The 16,358-nt window shown below is 48.1% G+C and overlaps 1 protein-coding gene across 6 annotated transcripts in view; it reads right to left on the reverse strand.

Moving 5' to 3' along the window:
* Window positions 1-16,358, reverse strand: part of LOC110495568 (neurobeachin-like protein 1) — a 77,207-nt gene that overhangs the window by 6,535 nt on the left and 54,314 nt on the right. For all 6 annotated transcript variants that reach the window (XM_090207458.1, XM_090207454.1, XM_090207457.1 and 3 more), the window contains 22 exons: window positions 14,530-14,689; window positions 14,189-14,317; window positions 13,657-13,836; window positions 13,120-13,248; window positions 12,780-12,929; window positions 12,364-12,521; window positions 6,532-6,656; window positions 6,072-6,198; window positions 5,780-5,928; window positions 5,052-5,185; window positions 4,558-4,659; window positions 4,233-4,328; window positions 4,002-4,126; window positions 3,604-3,744; window positions 3,087-3,217; window positions 2,643-2,752; window positions 2,327-2,444; window positions 1,561-1,658; window positions 1,077-1,193; window positions 754-953; window positions 244-416; window positions 47-141 (listed from right to left, as the gene is read on the reverse strand). In XM_090207458.1, the coding sequence (XP_090063584.1) occupies window positions 47-141; window positions 244-416; window positions 754-953; window positions 1,077-1,193; window positions 1,561-1,658; window positions 2,327-2,444; window positions 2,643-2,752; window positions 3,087-3,217; window positions 3,604-3,744; window positions 4,002-4,126; window positions 4,233-4,328; window positions 4,558-4,659; window positions 5,052-5,185; window positions 5,780-5,928; window positions 6,072-6,198; window positions 6,532-6,656; window positions 12,364-12,521; window positions 12,780-12,929; window positions 13,120-13,248; window positions 13,657-13,836; window positions 14,189-14,317; window positions 14,530-14,689 (2,947 nt within the window). The remainder of the gene's footprint in view (window positions 1-46; window positions 142-243; window positions 417-753; window positions 954-1,076; window positions 1,194-1,560; window positions 1,659-2,326; window positions 2,445-2,642; window positions 2,753-3,086; window positions 3,218-3,603; window positions 3,745-4,001; window positions 4,127-4,232; window positions 4,329-4,557; window positions 4,660-5,051; window positions 5,186-5,779; window positions 5,929-6,071; window positions 6,199-6,531; window positions 6,657-12,363; window positions 12,522-12,779; window positions 12,930-13,119; window positions 13,249-13,656; window positions 13,837-14,188; window positions 14,318-14,529; window positions 14,690-16,358) is intronic.

Here is a 16,358-nt window from a genome sequence, read left to right on the forward strand (position 1 = left end):
GTCAGTGTAGTGTATTCCAATAAACCCTCAGGCTTCATGATCTCACCTGCTGCAGCACCTGCCACACCATACAGGTGTTGTCCCTGGATCCAGAGATCAAGTGGATCCCACAGTAGTCTGTCGACAGGCACGTGACTATGTCTGCGGTGAGAGAGAAGACACCAAATAATTACTATACTGTATGTACAGACAGTGTGCGTGTGTGTCTGAGTGCATGTATGTGTGTGTGAGATCCATCCATACCCATGTGTCTGATGTGATGTCCCACAGTCTTTCCCTTGACCAGGGAGGTGACCCTCAGGCTGTTGTCCCAGTGGCCACCGCTGAACAGGAGCTTCCCGTCATGTGACACCACAAACAGACCTGCAGTCACCTCCACGCCCGGAGAGAAGGGCCCGCCCAGGACCCGCTGGGTCCTAGAGAGAGGGGGGAGGGGCAGAAAGGAGGAGACCTCAGATACATACCTCACAGAACAACTTTATGACCAAGTAATGACATCAAGTGCCCTCCAAGGGTCTGTTCCAAAACATTTAAAGTGCATTCTTCCCGTCCCCATCCTGGAGATAATCACAGATCTGGATACACCATGGCAGAGTTTCCATCATACTGCGGTGACAAACCAAACATTCTCAGATGAGTGATTACTTCAAGGAATGGAGGTAAGAACTCAAACAGGGCTCCCAGTCTCCCAGTCAGACTACAACGCCCCATAGTTTCAAGTAGAAAAGGGGGCGGTGTTGGGGAGGGACTGACTTGGGGTTGGCCACGGTGGGGTCCTTGATGAAGGTAAAGTAGTTGGAGATATTCTTGTCATAAGGCAGCCAGCCGTGGGTTCCCATCAGACAGTTCTGACTCAGGGTCACCATAGTGTCTGGGCTGCCCTGGGTGATGAAGGAGTGGGACTGGTTCTTGGGGACCACGGCTTTCACCAGAGGCACATTGTCATTGATCCCCTAAAAATCAACATTTATTTATTAAGTTGTTTTTCAATAAAACGATTTTCATAAAGTACTTTACAATAATCAACAAAGAGGGTCATGATCATATGCTTTAGTGTGTGTGTTTTCAAAACTAACCTCGACAAAGAAGGACTTGAGTTCAGCAAGGTGCTCGAAGATGCTGAGTGGCGAGGCGTCTAGTCGACCTTTCCTCTTCTCCACCTCCTCCAGAGAAAGACGTACTGGGTGTGGCTCCTGTACACACAGACAATACATCACTATAGCCCATCTAAAACACCTGTTCTAAACCAGTGATTCTCAGCTAAATATCCCCGAGTAACCCCACCAGCACCCATTTATGTTGTAGCCCTGGCTAAACTAATCACCAAGCTGTTGACGAGTTTAATAAGGTGTTTGTCTAATGCTACAACAATGAGTACTGTTGAAGGTCCTCAAAGACCAGAGATGGGAATCACTGTTCTAAATAACCTGTTAAAGTCTCATTCCCAATGATTCCTAATTGACCGGGTCATCCCTCAGTGTTCCAATGGGCTCATATCACGAGGAAGGCCAGGGAAGGTTTCTCCCAGTCAGGTCAAGCCTTGTGTGTTTTCTCCAGTACCTTGAGCAGCTGGCAGGGTGTCTGTCCAAAGTTACTGATCATCCCCTCTACGGCTTTACGCTCCTTCTCATCAGTGATTGCATCCAGGTCCACCGCCCCTACGGCAAAACCAGAGACAAACGCTTCAGTAAAGTCCCATAATATAGCAATCTAGCGTTTATTTAGCATGAGTGCTATTGTATCAATGAGAGTCTATGGGTTTAGTGTTAGCATCCGTACCTTTGTAGGTGGAGCGTTTCTTTAGCATCAGTGCTATTGTATCAGTCTATGGGTTTAGTGTTAGCATCCGTACCTTCGTAGGTGCAGCGTTTCTTTAGCATCAGTGCTATTGTATCAATGAGAGTCTATGGGTTTAGTGTTAGCATCCGCACCTTCGTAGGTGCAGCGTTTCTTTAGCATCAGTGCTATTGTATCAATGAGAGTCTATGGGTTTAGTGTTAGCATCCGTACCTTCGTAGGTGCAGCGTTTCTTTAGCATCAGTGCTATTGTATCAATGAGAGTCTATGGGTTTAGTGTTAGCATCCGTACCTTCGTAGGTGCAGCGTTTCTTTAGCATCAGTGCTATCGTATCAATGAGAGTCTATGGGTTTAGTGTTAGCATCTGTACCTTCGTAGGTGCAGCGTTTCTTTAGCATCAGTGCTATCGTATCAATGAGAGTCTATGGGTTTAGTGTTAGCATCCGTACCTTCGTAGGTGGAGCGTTTCTTTAGCATCAGGGCTATTGTATGAGTGGGAGTCTTTGGGTTTAGTGTTAGCGTCCGTACCTTCGTAGGTGCAGTAGTAGAAGACATTGAGGGCCTCCACGGCCGCTGGGCCTCGCTGTTTGTAACCGAAGATCAGATCGATCCAGTCTTGCAGGTGGGCCGATACGTACTCAGACTCCTGTTACACAACACACACACATATATATATAACCCCCACAGCAATAAATCACTAAATACTACTTTCTGTGGAATGCATTTCTCCTGCACATCATGGTAATAGAATGTGTGTGATCCAATTGTGTTACAGAGGTTTTTCTCCCCCCTTGGGACAAAGCATTATGGTAATAGTGACCGTCCATGAGAAAAGGAGGCTCACCAGGGCTTTCCTGTGCTTATAAATGAAGTCCTCTGGAGACCTGGCCCATTTAGGCAGGATGACATCATTCACCCTCTCCTTGGAGATCTGCAGGCGCCCCAGATCAAAGGCTAGAGGGAGCGAGAGAGGAGGATGAACAAAGGACGGGGGAGTGAAAGTGGATTCCATCAGAGTGGTAGTGTGACCAGATAAAAAGAAAACAGACTAAATAACATTTTCAACTGAGATCCTCAGTTTTTACAATTCAGGGTGTAACTGGGTCAGTTATAGATTTAGTCCGATTTGAACAAGTTCCAGTGTTCCACAATCTGAACCGGTCCAGTCGAGTCCAGATGTTCTCTGATTGACTGTGTGAACACCACCACAGGAGGCGTGTTAGTACGGACAGTCAATCAACATAGCCAGCGTGTCTGTGATTCTCTACAGACACGGAGCTCATCTCACCGTTCTGATTCTCCAGGAACTCCGGGAAGTAGAAGAACTCTGGGATGAGCTCCTTGACGTCGTTGGGGTTGTCCGTGAGGGTCTGCCACAAAGCTGGGATGGAGTGGAACTGGCGGTCCGCACAGTCAAACCTGGACCGAGGGAGGAAGACCAACAGCCAATGGCCTTAAAGTATGCCATAGTACTAGAGACCGGATGGTTTTGCTGACCATGTGACCTGACCAAGACAAACTGTGGATCTAGTAAGGCTGTAGCTCGGTGAGAGAAAGACTTCTGGCCTTACTGACATCAGTACAATAGCACATCTCCAGACAAGAGCATAGATACATTTCATTGTCAGTTGGAACACACGTGTAATCACAGAACTAGAATGACTAGAACGCACAAAGCTGCTCAGACCACAGCAATTTGACTGGTACAACCCGAGCACTGATAACTCCATGGACTTCAATGCTGTTAACTTCTGGCCTGAGTTTTCTAGTCTGATTCCCCCCTCACCAAAACCCATTGCTTTTACCGTCCACTCTGTAGCGCGATGTGGAGGGACGTGAAGGGTTCCACGCGGATGAGATAGTGCATGACTCCTGCTGCGTTGGAGTAGTGGGTACCGTAGTGGAACCGGTCGATGGTCCCCGTGGGGTCCTCAAAACTCTCATACCTACAGACAGGGAGACGTGAACTTAACATTATAATTACTTACAACATTTACTACAACAGAATCCAGTTATTTGCCCTCAAAAGAGACATTTCCTCAACGGGAATAAAGTGTTGTATTGCAGTCAGTCTAATTCTATGGACGAGGACACTTATGTAGTGAAGAGAATGAATGAATACACTGCCACCCTGGAACGTGTCACGTAAATGCCGGTATGTAGACGCCTCAGCGGCTCAGTGAGAGAGGTTGAGAGAACGTACTTCTCCCGTACAGCCTTGGCGTTCCGCTCGTTGAGTACAGCCACGGGCTTGGACAGGTCCCGGAACACCCCTGGGTCTGTCAGGTCCAGCTCCTCTGACGTGTAGTCCGACAGGATCCAGGGGAACTGGATACACACACACAATTAACTAAACCATGAACACCCCTTAGAAGAGCACCAAGATGGTATATTCCACATCTTCCCCCATAGGGTCCGTGTTAACAGAACGTACCACTGGGTACTGAGACAGGTCGTTGTAGGTTCGGCCCGCGATGGTGTTCAGCTGGATCAAGTAGTCAAAGTTGGTCATCTCTCGGTTCACCCATTTCTACCAAAGACGAGAGAGAGAGGGGGTTTAACACAACCTGTCAACACAATACCTGAGACCATACTGACTACTTAACATGGGTCATGCTCAGTAGGGCACAACGTAACAAAACGTTTTGCAAAAAAATAATACATCTGTTCTTATTAGACCAGCTCAGGGAGTATCACCTCCGTTTCAAACCACTACTGAACACGACCTTGATCTCCCATGTCAACGTTTGACCCCTGACCTGTGTGAGTCCGGAGGCCTTGAGCAGCTCCTGTGGTGAGCGCGTGCCGTACAGGCTGAGGGAGCGCAGCAGCAGCATCCTACTGTACACCTTGTTCCGCACCTGTCAATCAAACCACACAGAACATTCCAACATGAGGGGGTCTGTTCAAAAGTGTGAAATCTTTCAGAATGCTCAGATCAAAATATATTATGTAGAACAGATATGATGGGCTGTCATGTAGAATAGGGAGTAGTACAGGTTCTATTTGTTCTTAACGTTTTACTGTACTCAACACACCCCAGTACTCCAGGCCTATGTAGTCATTCCTTCTACATAAGTGTTTCCCAAACCCCTCCTCAAACACTCCCCCCATCTACTTACTTGATCTATTCCAGGACTAGCCCTTGATGTGTTGAATCAGGTGATGTGCTAGCTCTGGAATAGACCAAGTAGTGAAATGGATGGGGGTACACCGTTCTCAATCCACGTAAAAAGCAGATCCCAGAACTGACCTCTTTCTTAAAGTTGAGGAAGTAGTTGGTCTGGTCTATGAGGAAGATCTCCAGGGCCGAGCGGCGGAGGTTGTACCTTCGCAGGTGGATCTCCCGGATCTGAGATAGAGGCCACTTAAAGTCCTGACCAACACCTGGAAGGACAGACAGGGGGACAGACAGGGGGTTGGTTATGTATAATACACAAGGCCAGGAGTTTGACCTAACTAGGGACTTGACCATGGCAAAACTCCAGGCCCTAATCTTAACCCTACGTCATTACATGACATTACATATGATGTGTATTGCATGTGGGAGCAGCTGCACCTCTATATCTAAGACAACACAATGAGAGTCTTTAACAGTGTGGTATGTATCTATTGTACATGTCTAGTCAGAACAGCTACACCTCTATGTCTAAGACAACACAATGAGTCTTTAACAGTGAGGTATGTATGTATTGTACATGTCTAGTCATGACAGCTACACCTCCATGTTTAAGACAACACAATGAGTCTAACAGTGAGGTATGTGTGTATTGTACATGTCTAGTCATAACCCATCCATAACCTCTGGTTTATCAACTCCTGCTCCACTCGCTCACTCTCCTTCAGCCTTCCTTCCTCTCTCCTTCTTACTAAAAGCAACTCTTCCTCTAACCCCACTATTTCATCCCTTCTTCCTCCCCTCCCTCCTCTTTCAGGAGAACCCTTCCTACGACCCTCCCATCTTCCTCCCTCTCTCCTCACCCTCCTCCTTTTCTGTGCTGCTGTCATAGAAGTAGATGTGCTGGGTGGTGAGCTCCAGACGTCCAGGGCTGACATCCACCTGGGTGACCAGCTCACAGTCCTCCCACAGAACCAGCTTCTCCTTCTGGCCTGCCTCCTCCACGTCCCCCCTGGAAAGAGACAGCGAGACAGCGAGAGAGATAGAAACAGACAGATAGGTGACCAAGTCCATTCACGTTTGTAGTCAAAGCCACCTAACAGTCCACGACAGACACAACACACAACATTAATAGACAACGTTGAGAGTACTGACGTGTTGTTGGTCGCTGCGGGGTCGTCTTCAGGCAGCTCCAGAATGTCATCCTCCAGGTCGCTGACCTTCACCTGCTTGACCGCCTCCAGCAGTAAGGACTCAGATGTCACCTTCTGCTGCTGGACACCTGGGGGACGAGGGAGAGGAAGAGGAGGAACGAGAGGCGGAAGAAGAGTTAGAGGAGGAGGAAGGTGGAAGAGGATGAGGAGTTGTTAGAGGAGAAGGAAGAGGAACAAGGAGGCAGAGGACAAAGAAGATGAAGAGGAAGAGAAACAGGAACAAGAGGCAGAGGACAAAGAAGATGAAGAGGAAGAGAAACAGGAACAAGAGGCAGAGGAAAGAAGATGAAGAGGAAGAGAAACAGGAAGAGGAGAAGGGTCCGTGTCTGCAGCTAACATTATGGTTTATTCAGACTCCAGCGATGCCTTGTCAAGGGAACCAGTGAAGCTGCCTCTCTTACCCAGGTTGTCCCTGAGAGCGCTGGCCTGCCGGTGGTCCTCATAGTTGTAGTTGGGCACCAGTTTGAGTCTCATGCGGGAGTAGTTCTCCGCGCTGGACACTCGCCAGTGCATCTCACTCTGCTGCCTGAGAAATCAACAGACAGGAGAACGTCAACCAAGTTGCATGAACTGAAGAACAAACTGAACGCAAGAGAGACACCCAGAAACTCTTCTAGGGAGTTTTTCCTAGCCACTGTGCTTCTGCCTCTATATTGATGGCTCTTTGGGGGTTTTAGGAGGGGTGTCTGTAAAGCACTTTGTGATAAACTGCATTGATGGCTCTTTGGGGGTTTTAGGAGGGGTGTCTGTAAAGCACTTTGTGATAAACTGCATTGATGGCTCTTTGGGGGTTTTAGGAGGGGTGTCTGTAAAGCACTTTGTGATAAACTGCATTGATGGCTCTTTGGGGGTTTTAGGAGGGGTGTCTGTAAAGCACTTTGTGATAAACTGCATTGATGGCTCTTTGGGGGTTTTAGGAGGGGTGTCTGTAAAGCACTTTGTGATAAACTGCATTGATGGCTCTTTGGGGGTTTTAGGAGGGGTGTCTGTAAAGCACTTTGTGATAAACTGCATTGATGGCTCTTTGGGGGTTTTAGGAGGGGTGTCTGTAAAGCACTTTGTGATAAACTGCATTGATGGCTCTTTGGGGGTTTTAGGAGGGGTGTCTGTAAAGCACTTTGTGATAAACTACATTGATGGCTCTTTGGGGGTTTTAGGAGGGGTGTCTGTAAAGCACTTTGTGATAAACTGCATTGATGGCTCTTTGGGGGTTTTAGGAGGGGTGTCTGTAAAGCACTTTGTGATAAACTGCATTGATGGCTCTTTAGGGGTTTTAGGAGGGGTGTCTGTAAAGCACTTTGTGATAAACTGCATTGATGGCTCTTTGGGGGTTTTAGGAGGGGTGTCTGTAAAGCACTTTGTGATAAACTGCATTGATGGCTCTTTGGGGGTTTTAGGAGGGGTGTCTGTAAAGCACTTTGTGATAAACTGCATTGATGGCTCTTTGGGGGTTTTAGGAGGGGTGTCTGTAAAGCACTTTGTGATAAACTGCATTGATGGCTCTTTGGGGGTTTTAGGAGGGGTGTCTGTAAAGCACTTTGTGATAAACTGCATTGATGGCTCTTTGGGGGTTTTAGGAGGGGTGTCTGCAAAGCACTTTGTGATAAACTGCATTGATGGCTCTTTGGGGGTTTTAGGAGGGGTGTCTGCAAAGCACTTTGTGATAAACTGCATTGATGGCTCTTTGGGGGTTTTAGGAGGGGTGTCTGTAAAGCACTTTGTGATAAACTGCATTGATGGCTCTTTGGGGGTTTTAGGAGGGGTGTCTGTAAAGCACTTTGTGATAAACTACATTGATGGCTCTTTGGGGGTTTTAGGAGGGGTGTCTGTAAAGCACTTTGTGATAAACTGCATTGATGGCTCTTTGGGGGTTTTAGGAGGGGTGTCTGTAAAGCACTTTGTGATAAACTGCATTGATGGCTCTTTGGGGGTTTTAGGAGGGGTGTCTGTAAAGCACTTTGTGATAAACTGCATTGATGGCTCTTTGGGGGTTTTAGGAGGGGTGTCTGTAAAGCACTTTGTGATAAACTGCATTGATGGCTCTTTGGGGGTTTTAGGAGGGGTGTCTGTAAAGCACTTTGTGATAAACTGCATTGATGGCTCTTTGGGGGTTTTAGGAGGGGTGTCTGTAAAGCACTTTGTGATAAACTACATTGATGGCTCTTTGGGGGTTTTAGGAGGGGTGTCTGTAAAGCACTTTGTGATAAACTGCATTGATGGCTCTTTGGGGGTTTTAGGAGGGGTGTCTGTAAAGCACTTTGTGATAAACTACATTGATGGCTCTTTGGGGGTTTTAGGAGGGGTGTCTGTAAAGCACTTTGTGATAAACTGCATTGATGGCTCTTTGGGGGTTTTAGGAGGGGTGTCTGTAAAGCACTTTGTGATAAACTGCATTGATGGCTCTTTGGGGGTTTTAGGAGGGGTGTCTGTAAAGCACTTTGTGATAAACTGCATTGATGGCTCTTTGGGGGTTTTAGGAGGGGTGTCTGCAAAGCACTTTGTGATAAACTGCATTGATGGCTCTTTGGGGGTTTTAGGAGGGGTGTCTGTAAAGCACTTTGTGATAAACTACATTGATGGCTCTTTGGGGGTTTTAGGAGGGGTGTCTGTAAAGCACTTTGTGATAAACTGCATTGATGGCTCTTTGGGGGTTTTAGGAGGGGTGTCTGTAAAGCACTTTGTGATAAACTACATTGATGGCTCTTTGGGGGTTTTAGGAGGGGTGTCTGTAAAGCACTTTGTGATAAACTGCATTGATGGCTCTTTGGGGGTTTTAGGAGGGGTGTCTGTAAAGCACTTTGTGATAAACTACATTGATGGCTCTTTGGGGGTTTTAGGAGGGGTGTCTGTAAAGCACTTTGTGATAAACTGCATTGATGGCTCTTTGGGGGTTTTAGGAGGGGTGTCTGTAAAGCACTTTGTGATAAACTGCATTGATGGCTCTTTGGGGGTTTTAGGAGGGGTGTCTGTAAAGCACTTTGTGATAAACTGCATTGATGGCTCTTTGGGGGTTTTAGGAGGGGTGTCTGTAAAGCACTTTGTGATAAACTGCATTGATGGCTCTTTGGGGGTTTTAGGAGGGGTGTCTGTAAAGCACTTTGTGATAAACTGCATTGATGGCTCTTTGGGGGTTTTAGGAGGGGTGTCTGTAAAGCACTTTGTGATAAACTACATTGATGGCTCTTTGGGGGTTTTAGGAGGGGTGTCTGTAAAGCACTTTGTGATAAACTGCATTGATGGCTCTTTGGGGGTTTTAGGAGGGGTGTCTGTAAAGCACTTTGTGATAAACTGCATTGATGGCTCTTTGGGGGTTTTAGGAGGGGTGTCTGTAAAGCACTTTGTGATAAACTGCATTGATGGCTCTTTGGGGGTTTTAGGAGGGGTGTCTGTAAAGCACTTTGTGATAAACTGCATTGATGGCTCTTTGGGGGTTTTAGGAGGGGTGTCTGTAAAGCACTTTGTGATAAACTGCATTGATGGCTCTTTGGGGGTTTTAGGAGGGGTGTCTGTAAAGCACTTTGTGATAAACTGCATTGATGGCTCTTTGGGGGTTTTAGGAGGGGTGTCTGTAAAGCACTTTGTGATAAACTGCATTGATGGCTCTTTGGGGGTTTTAGGAGGGGTGTCTGTAAAGCACTTTGTGATAAACTGCATTGATGGCTCTTTGGGGGTTTTAGGAGGGGTGTCTGTAAAGCACTTTGTGATAAACTGCATTGATGGCTCTTTGGGGGTTTTAGGAGGGGTGTCTGTAAAGCACTTTGTGATAAACTGCATTGATGGCTCTTTGGGGGTTTTAGGAGGGGTGTCTGTAAAGCACTTTGTGATAAACTGCATTGATGGCTCTTTGGGGGTTTTAGGAGGGGTGTCTGTAAAGCACTTTGTGATAAACTGCATTGATGGCTCTTTGGGGGTTTTAGGAGGGGTGTCTGTAAAGCACTTTGTGATAAACTGCATTGATGGCTCTTTGGGGGTTTTAGGAGGGGTGTCTGTAAAGCACTTTGTGATAAACTGCATTGATGGCTCTTTGGGGGTTTTAGGAGGGGTGTCTGTAAAGCACTTTGTGATAAACTGCATTGATGGCTCTTTGGGGGTTTTAGGAGGGGTGTCTGTAAAGCACTTTGTGATAAACTACATTGATGGCTCTTTGGGGGTTTTAGGAGGGGTGTCTGTAAAGCACTTTGTGATAAACTGCATTGATGGCTCTTTGGGGGTTTTAGGAGGGGTGTCTGTAAAGCACTTTGTGATAAACTGCATTGATGGCTCTTTGGGGGTTTTAGGAGGGGTGTCTGTAAAGCACTTTGTGATAAACTGCATTGATGGCTCTTTGGGGGTTTTAGGAGGGGTGTCTGTAAAGCACTTTGTGATAAACTGCATTGATGGCTCTTTGGGGGTTTTAGGAGGGGTGTCTGTAAAGCACTTTGTGATAAACTGCATTGATGGCTCTTTGGGGGTTTTAGGAGGGGTGTCTGTAAAGCACTTTGTGATAAACTGCATTGATGGCTCTTTGGGGGTTTTAGGAGGGGTGTCTGTAAAGCACTTTGTGATAAACTGCATTGATGGCTCTTTGGGGGTTTTAGGAGGGGTGTCTGTAAAGCACTTTGTGATAAACTGCATTGATGGCTCTTTGGGGGTTTTAGGAGGGGTGTCTGTAAAGCACTTTGTGATAAACTGCATTGATGGCTCTTTGGGGGTTTTAGGAGGGGTGTCTGTAAAGCACTTTGTGATAAACTGCATTGATGGCTCTTTGGGGGTTTTAGGAGGGGTGTCTGTAAAGCACTTTGTGATAAACTGCATTGATGGCTCTTTGGGGGTTTTAGGAGGGGTGTCTGTAAAGCACTTTGTGATAAACTGCATTGATGGCTCTTTGGGGGTTTTAGGAGGGGTGTCTGTAAAGCACTTTGTGATAAACTGCATTGATGGCTCTTTGGGGGTTTTAGGAGGGGTGTCTGTAAAGCACTTTGTGATAAACTGCATTGATGGCTCTTTGGGGGTTTTAGGAGGGGTGTCTGTAAAGCACTTTGTGATAAACTGCATTGATGGCTCTTTGGGGGTTTTAGGAGGGGTGTCTGTAAAGCACTTTGTGATAAACTGCATTGATGGCTCTTTGGGGGTTTTAGGAGGGGTGTCTGTAAAGCACTTTGTGATAAACTGCATTGATGGCTCTTTGGGGGTTTTAGGAGGGGTGTCTGTAAAGCACTTTGTGATAAACTGCATTGATGGCTCTTTGGGGGTTTTAGGAGGGGTGTCTGTAAAGCACTTTGTGATAAACTGCATTGATGGCTCTTTGGGGGTTTTAGGAGGGGTGTCTGTAAAGCACTTTGTGATAAACTGCATTGATGGCTCTTTGGGGGTTTTAGGAGGGGTGTCTGTAAAGCACTTTGTGATAAACTGCATTGATGGCTCTTTGGGGGTTTTAGGAGGGGTGTCTGTAAAGCACTTTGTGATAAACTGCATTGATGGCTCTTTGGGGGTTTTAGGAGGGGTGTCTGTAAAGCACTTTGTGATAAACTGCATTGATGGCTCTTTGGGGGTTTTAGGAGGGGTGTCTGTAAAGCACTTTGTGATAAACTACATTGATGGCTCTTTGGGGGTTTTAGGAGGGGTGTCTGTAAAGCACTTTGTGATAAACTGCATTGATGGCTCTTTGGGGGTTTTAGGAGGGGTGTCTGTAAAGCACTTTGTGATAAACTGCATTGATGGCTCTTTGGGGGTTTTAGGAGGGGTGTCTGTAAAGCACTTTGTGATAAACTGCATTGATGGCTCTTTGGGGGTTTTAGGAGGGGTGTCTGTAAAGCACTTTGTGATAAACTGCATTGATGGCTCTTTGGGGGTTTTAGGAGGGGTGTCTGTAAAGCACTTTGTGATAAACTGCATTGATGGCTCTTTGGGGGTTTTAGGAGGGGTGTCTGTAAAGCACTTTGTGATAAACTGCATTGATGGCTCTTTGGGGGTTTTAGGAGGGGTGTCTGTAAAGCACTTTGTGATAAACTGCATTGATGGCTCTTTGGGGGTTTTAGGAGGGGTGTCTGTAAAGCACTTTGTGATAAACTGCTGATGTAAAACAAAAAGAAGGAGTTATAAAATAAACTGCGTTGATTGATTGGAGGACAGTGGACAACAGTTCTTTGGCTGATCATGTGTTTGCCGGGGTGCTGAAGTAATTACCAATGAAGTCCTATAATCATAAATAATACTGTATACATAATAATAAATAGTGTGTGTGTGGCCGTTACCTGTCTGCCCAGGGGCCTCTCTCACACACCAGGCTGCGGCGTGCTCCTCTCCACTGCCTGAGGACGGCGCTGTGCTGGCTGTGAAGCTGCTTCAGCATGCTGTTGTATCGCAGGTTCTCCTGCCGGCCGCGCCGAGAGAAGGGCTCCACAAACTGCTCCTGAGGGACGGCGGGACGAGGAACGGGGAGTCAGTGTGTTCTGGTGTGGAGAACACCACACAAGGCAATATGCTCTGTGTTACTGTGGCCTGACATTTCATTTCCATGATACAGCAGTATTATGGACAGCTCAATAGGAAGTGGACCTTACTCGGATCTGTGTGTCTGTGGTGTGTGTCTGTGTCTGTCTGTCTGTGTGTCTGTGTGTGTCTGTGTGTGTCTGTGTGTGTGTGTGGGGTGTGTGTGTGTGTGTATGACCTGGAAGCGTATCTTGCTCTCTCCCCTCTCCCTCTCTCTCTTGTGCAGGTTGACCATGAAGCTTTCATAGCACTCCTTCCAGAACAGAGCCATGGTCTCGTGACCCTGGCTAAACGTCTCAATCTCATACTGCTTCATGTAGGGGATGATCTGAGGACAGAGAGAGAACCAATTCAACTACTTATTTTGTTCATCTCAGGCTCGCTCCCTCAACACCGGAGATTGATGTATTTTCTCATCTTTAAGGTTGATCTTCAAATTTCTCAACACGTTTCTTGCTGCTCTTCAAGAGTTGAATGACTTAGCAATGATTTAGTAAGGCATTGAACCAGCTCCTCACGTATTTGTCGAGGTAGACCCTCCACTCGGGGGAGTTGCAGTAGAGCTGGAAGTCCTCGAAGAAGGAGGGGCTGCCGTTGGTGTCAGGCAGCTGGGGGAGGTGCAGCTCCATATACAGCAGCTTGTTCACCTGCAGACACAACAAGATATTACAAGAGATTAGAAAATAATCCAAAGTGGTGTGAGGTATTGACATACTACAGACTAGTGGCTAGTAATCCTGGACTACAAAGCATATTCAAAAGAGATTCCATTGAAATCTCTCTTTAGTCCAGGACTATGTTTAATCTGTGTCCTAGACACCGACCCTTGGTGTGACAAATGTTTTGTCTATGTGCCAAGGTTTTGCCGTTATTTAAGAAAACAGTCAGCAAGTCTCTTTGGAATGTTTGATACGGATTCTACTTCATTGTGACCGTTCATCATGCATGTCTTTTCGTGTCTGTGTCTGAGCTTGAGTGTGTGTGCGTGCCTGCGCGTGGATGTGTGTGTGTGCCTGCACGTGGATGTGTGTATGTGCCTGCGCGTGAGTGTGTACCTTGGAGAGCAGCGTGCGGAGCAGGGGCACCAGGCACATATAGGTCTCCTCTGTCTGCCCCCCTACAGAGCGCCTCAGGATGCCCTCCACCTTGCCCAGCAGGTAACACGCCTCGTCCTGAGTCTCCACGCTCTTGGTCTGCAGGATGCCGTTCAGCTTGGCTGTGGCCAAGGCACACACCTGGCAGGAGAGGAGATCACTTACATACACAGCTTATCTGGAGGTGATAAAAACATTCATATAAAGACAAGCATCCTGAATAAGATGTGACACCTGGTAGTGAGGGGAGGGGGGGGGGGGGGTACGTGATAGAGGGTTATAGTGCCTTCTATGAGACTTCGTGTGAGGTGGGTCGCCCTCAAGGGGGGACTAAGCTGAAAAGGTTTGAGTACCACCGGTAGACTGAAAGTAGAGGTATGAAGTGTACAGTTGAACCCACTAACTAAGTTCCACTGGAAAAGAGCATCTGCTAAATTACTCAAATGTACATGTAAGAGTGTGTGTATGTATGTGACACTGGACAGATTCTCACCTGGGGGTCTTCCTGGGCCATGAAGCCCAGCAGAAGCCTCAGGCCCACCTGAGACAGCTGCAGCCACTGGGCCCCTGACGAGTACCACACCATTAGACTGTCCATCAGAGTCACTGTCTCCTCCAGGACCTAGAAGAAAACAATCAATGAATCAAATCCCCTCTAACATGGCTTGTGTTACTCAATTGGTTTATAATTATTTAACAAAGCCTAATTGTGGATTGCAGTCACTCTTAGGCGATAGACTGCTTTTAATGTAACAAATGTCTTCATATGTCAAATCACTGAACTATGACATTCACACATACTGGCAAAGATGTCGCTACTCCTAATAACAATACCTTCTCTGTCCACAGGGTGGGGTTGACCAGGCCCTCAGCCTGCAGGAAGTCCTGCACAACGTGGAGCAGCCGCACAGCGTTCTCGGTGTGCTGGGGCAACATGGCCGCCGTGGCCTCCCGGTTGTCAGTCACAGCCCACTCCAGCATCCTCTCCATCAGACTGGGTGAGAGGGAGGGAGGGGTGGGAGATGGGGATAGAAAGAGAGGAAAGAAGGACAACAGAGGAGTGGAGGAAATTAAGAGAGAGAGACAAACAAAATGTGAATAAACACCAGAGAACCAGACCCCCGCTTCAAGACTGATGTGACTGAACACAAAACACATTGAACAGCCACAACTACAGTCGTCACGTCACCCTACAGACTGGTTCCTACTCCTCACGTCACCCTACAGACTGGTTCCTACTCCTCACGTCACCCTGCAGACTGGTTCCTACTCCTCACGTCACCCTGCAGACTGGTTCCTACTCCTCACTATAGTCATCACATCACCCTGCAGGCTGGTTCCTACTCCTCACGTCACCCTGCAGGCTGGTTCCTACTCCTCACTATAGTCATCACATCACCCTGCAGGCTGGTTCCTACTCCTCACGTCACCCTGCAGACTGGTTCCTACTCCTCACTATAGTCATCACATCACCCTGCAGGCTGGTTCCTACTCCTCACGTCACCCTGCAGACTGGTTCCTACTCCTCACGTCACCCTGCAGACTGGTTCCTACTCCTCACGTCACCCTGCAGGCTGGTTCCTACTCATCACGTCACCCTGCAGGCTGGTTCCTACTCCTCACGTCACCCTGCAGACTGGTTCCTACTCCTCACGTCACCCTGCAGACTGGTTCCTACTCCTCACGTCACCCTGCAGACTGGTTCCTACTCCTCACGTCACCCTGCAGACTGGTTCCTACTCCTCACGTCACCCTGCAGGCTGGTTCCTACTCCTCACGTCACCCTGCAGGCTGGTTCCTACTCCTCACTACAGTCCTCACGTCACCCTGCAGACTGGTTCCTACTCCTCACGTCACCCTGCAGACTGGTTCCTACTCCTCACTACAGTCCTCACGTCACCCTGCAGGCTGGTTCCTACTCCTCACTACAGTCCTCACGTCACCCTGCAGACTGGTTCCTACTCCTCACGTCACCCTGCAGGCTGGTTCCTACTCCTCACGTCACCCTGCAGGCTGGTTCCTACTCCTCACTACAGTCCTCACGTCACCCTGCAGGCTGGTTCCTACTCCTCACGTCACCCTGCAGGCTGGTTCCTACTCCTCACGTCACCCTGCAGGCTGGTTCCTACTCATCACGTCACCCTGCAGGCTGGTTCCTACACCTCACGTCACCCTGCAGGCTGGTTCCTACACCTCACGTCACCCTGCAGGCTGGTTCCTACTCCTCACGTCACCCTGCAGGCTGGTTCCTACTCCTCACGTCACCCTGCAGACTGGTTCCTACTCATCACGTCACCCTGCAGGCTGGTTCCTACTCCTCACGTCACCCTGCAGGCTGGTTCCTACACCTCACGTCACCCTGCAGACTGGTTCCTACTCCTCACGTCACCCTGCAGGCTGGTTCCTACACCTCACGTCACCCTGCAGGCTGGTTCCTACACCTCACGTCACCCTGCAGGCTGGTTCCTACTCCTCACGTCACCCTGCAGGCTGGTTCCTACTCCTCACGTCACCCTGCAGGCTGGTTCCTACTCCTCACGTCACCCTGCAGACTGGTTCCTACTCCTCACGTCACCCTGCAGGCTGGTTCCTACTCATCACGTCACCCTGCAGGCTGGTTCCTACACCTCACGTCACCCTGCAGACTGGTTCCTACTCCTCAC

The sequence above is a fragment of the Oncorhynchus mykiss genome, chromosome 18, assembly GCF_057628025.1.
Source record: "Oncorhynchus mykiss isolate SJ-2025 chromosome 18, ASM5762802v1, whole genome shotgun sequence".
NCBI lineage: Eukaryota > Metazoa > Chordata > Actinopteri > Salmoniformes > Salmonidae > Oncorhynchus > Oncorhynchus mykiss.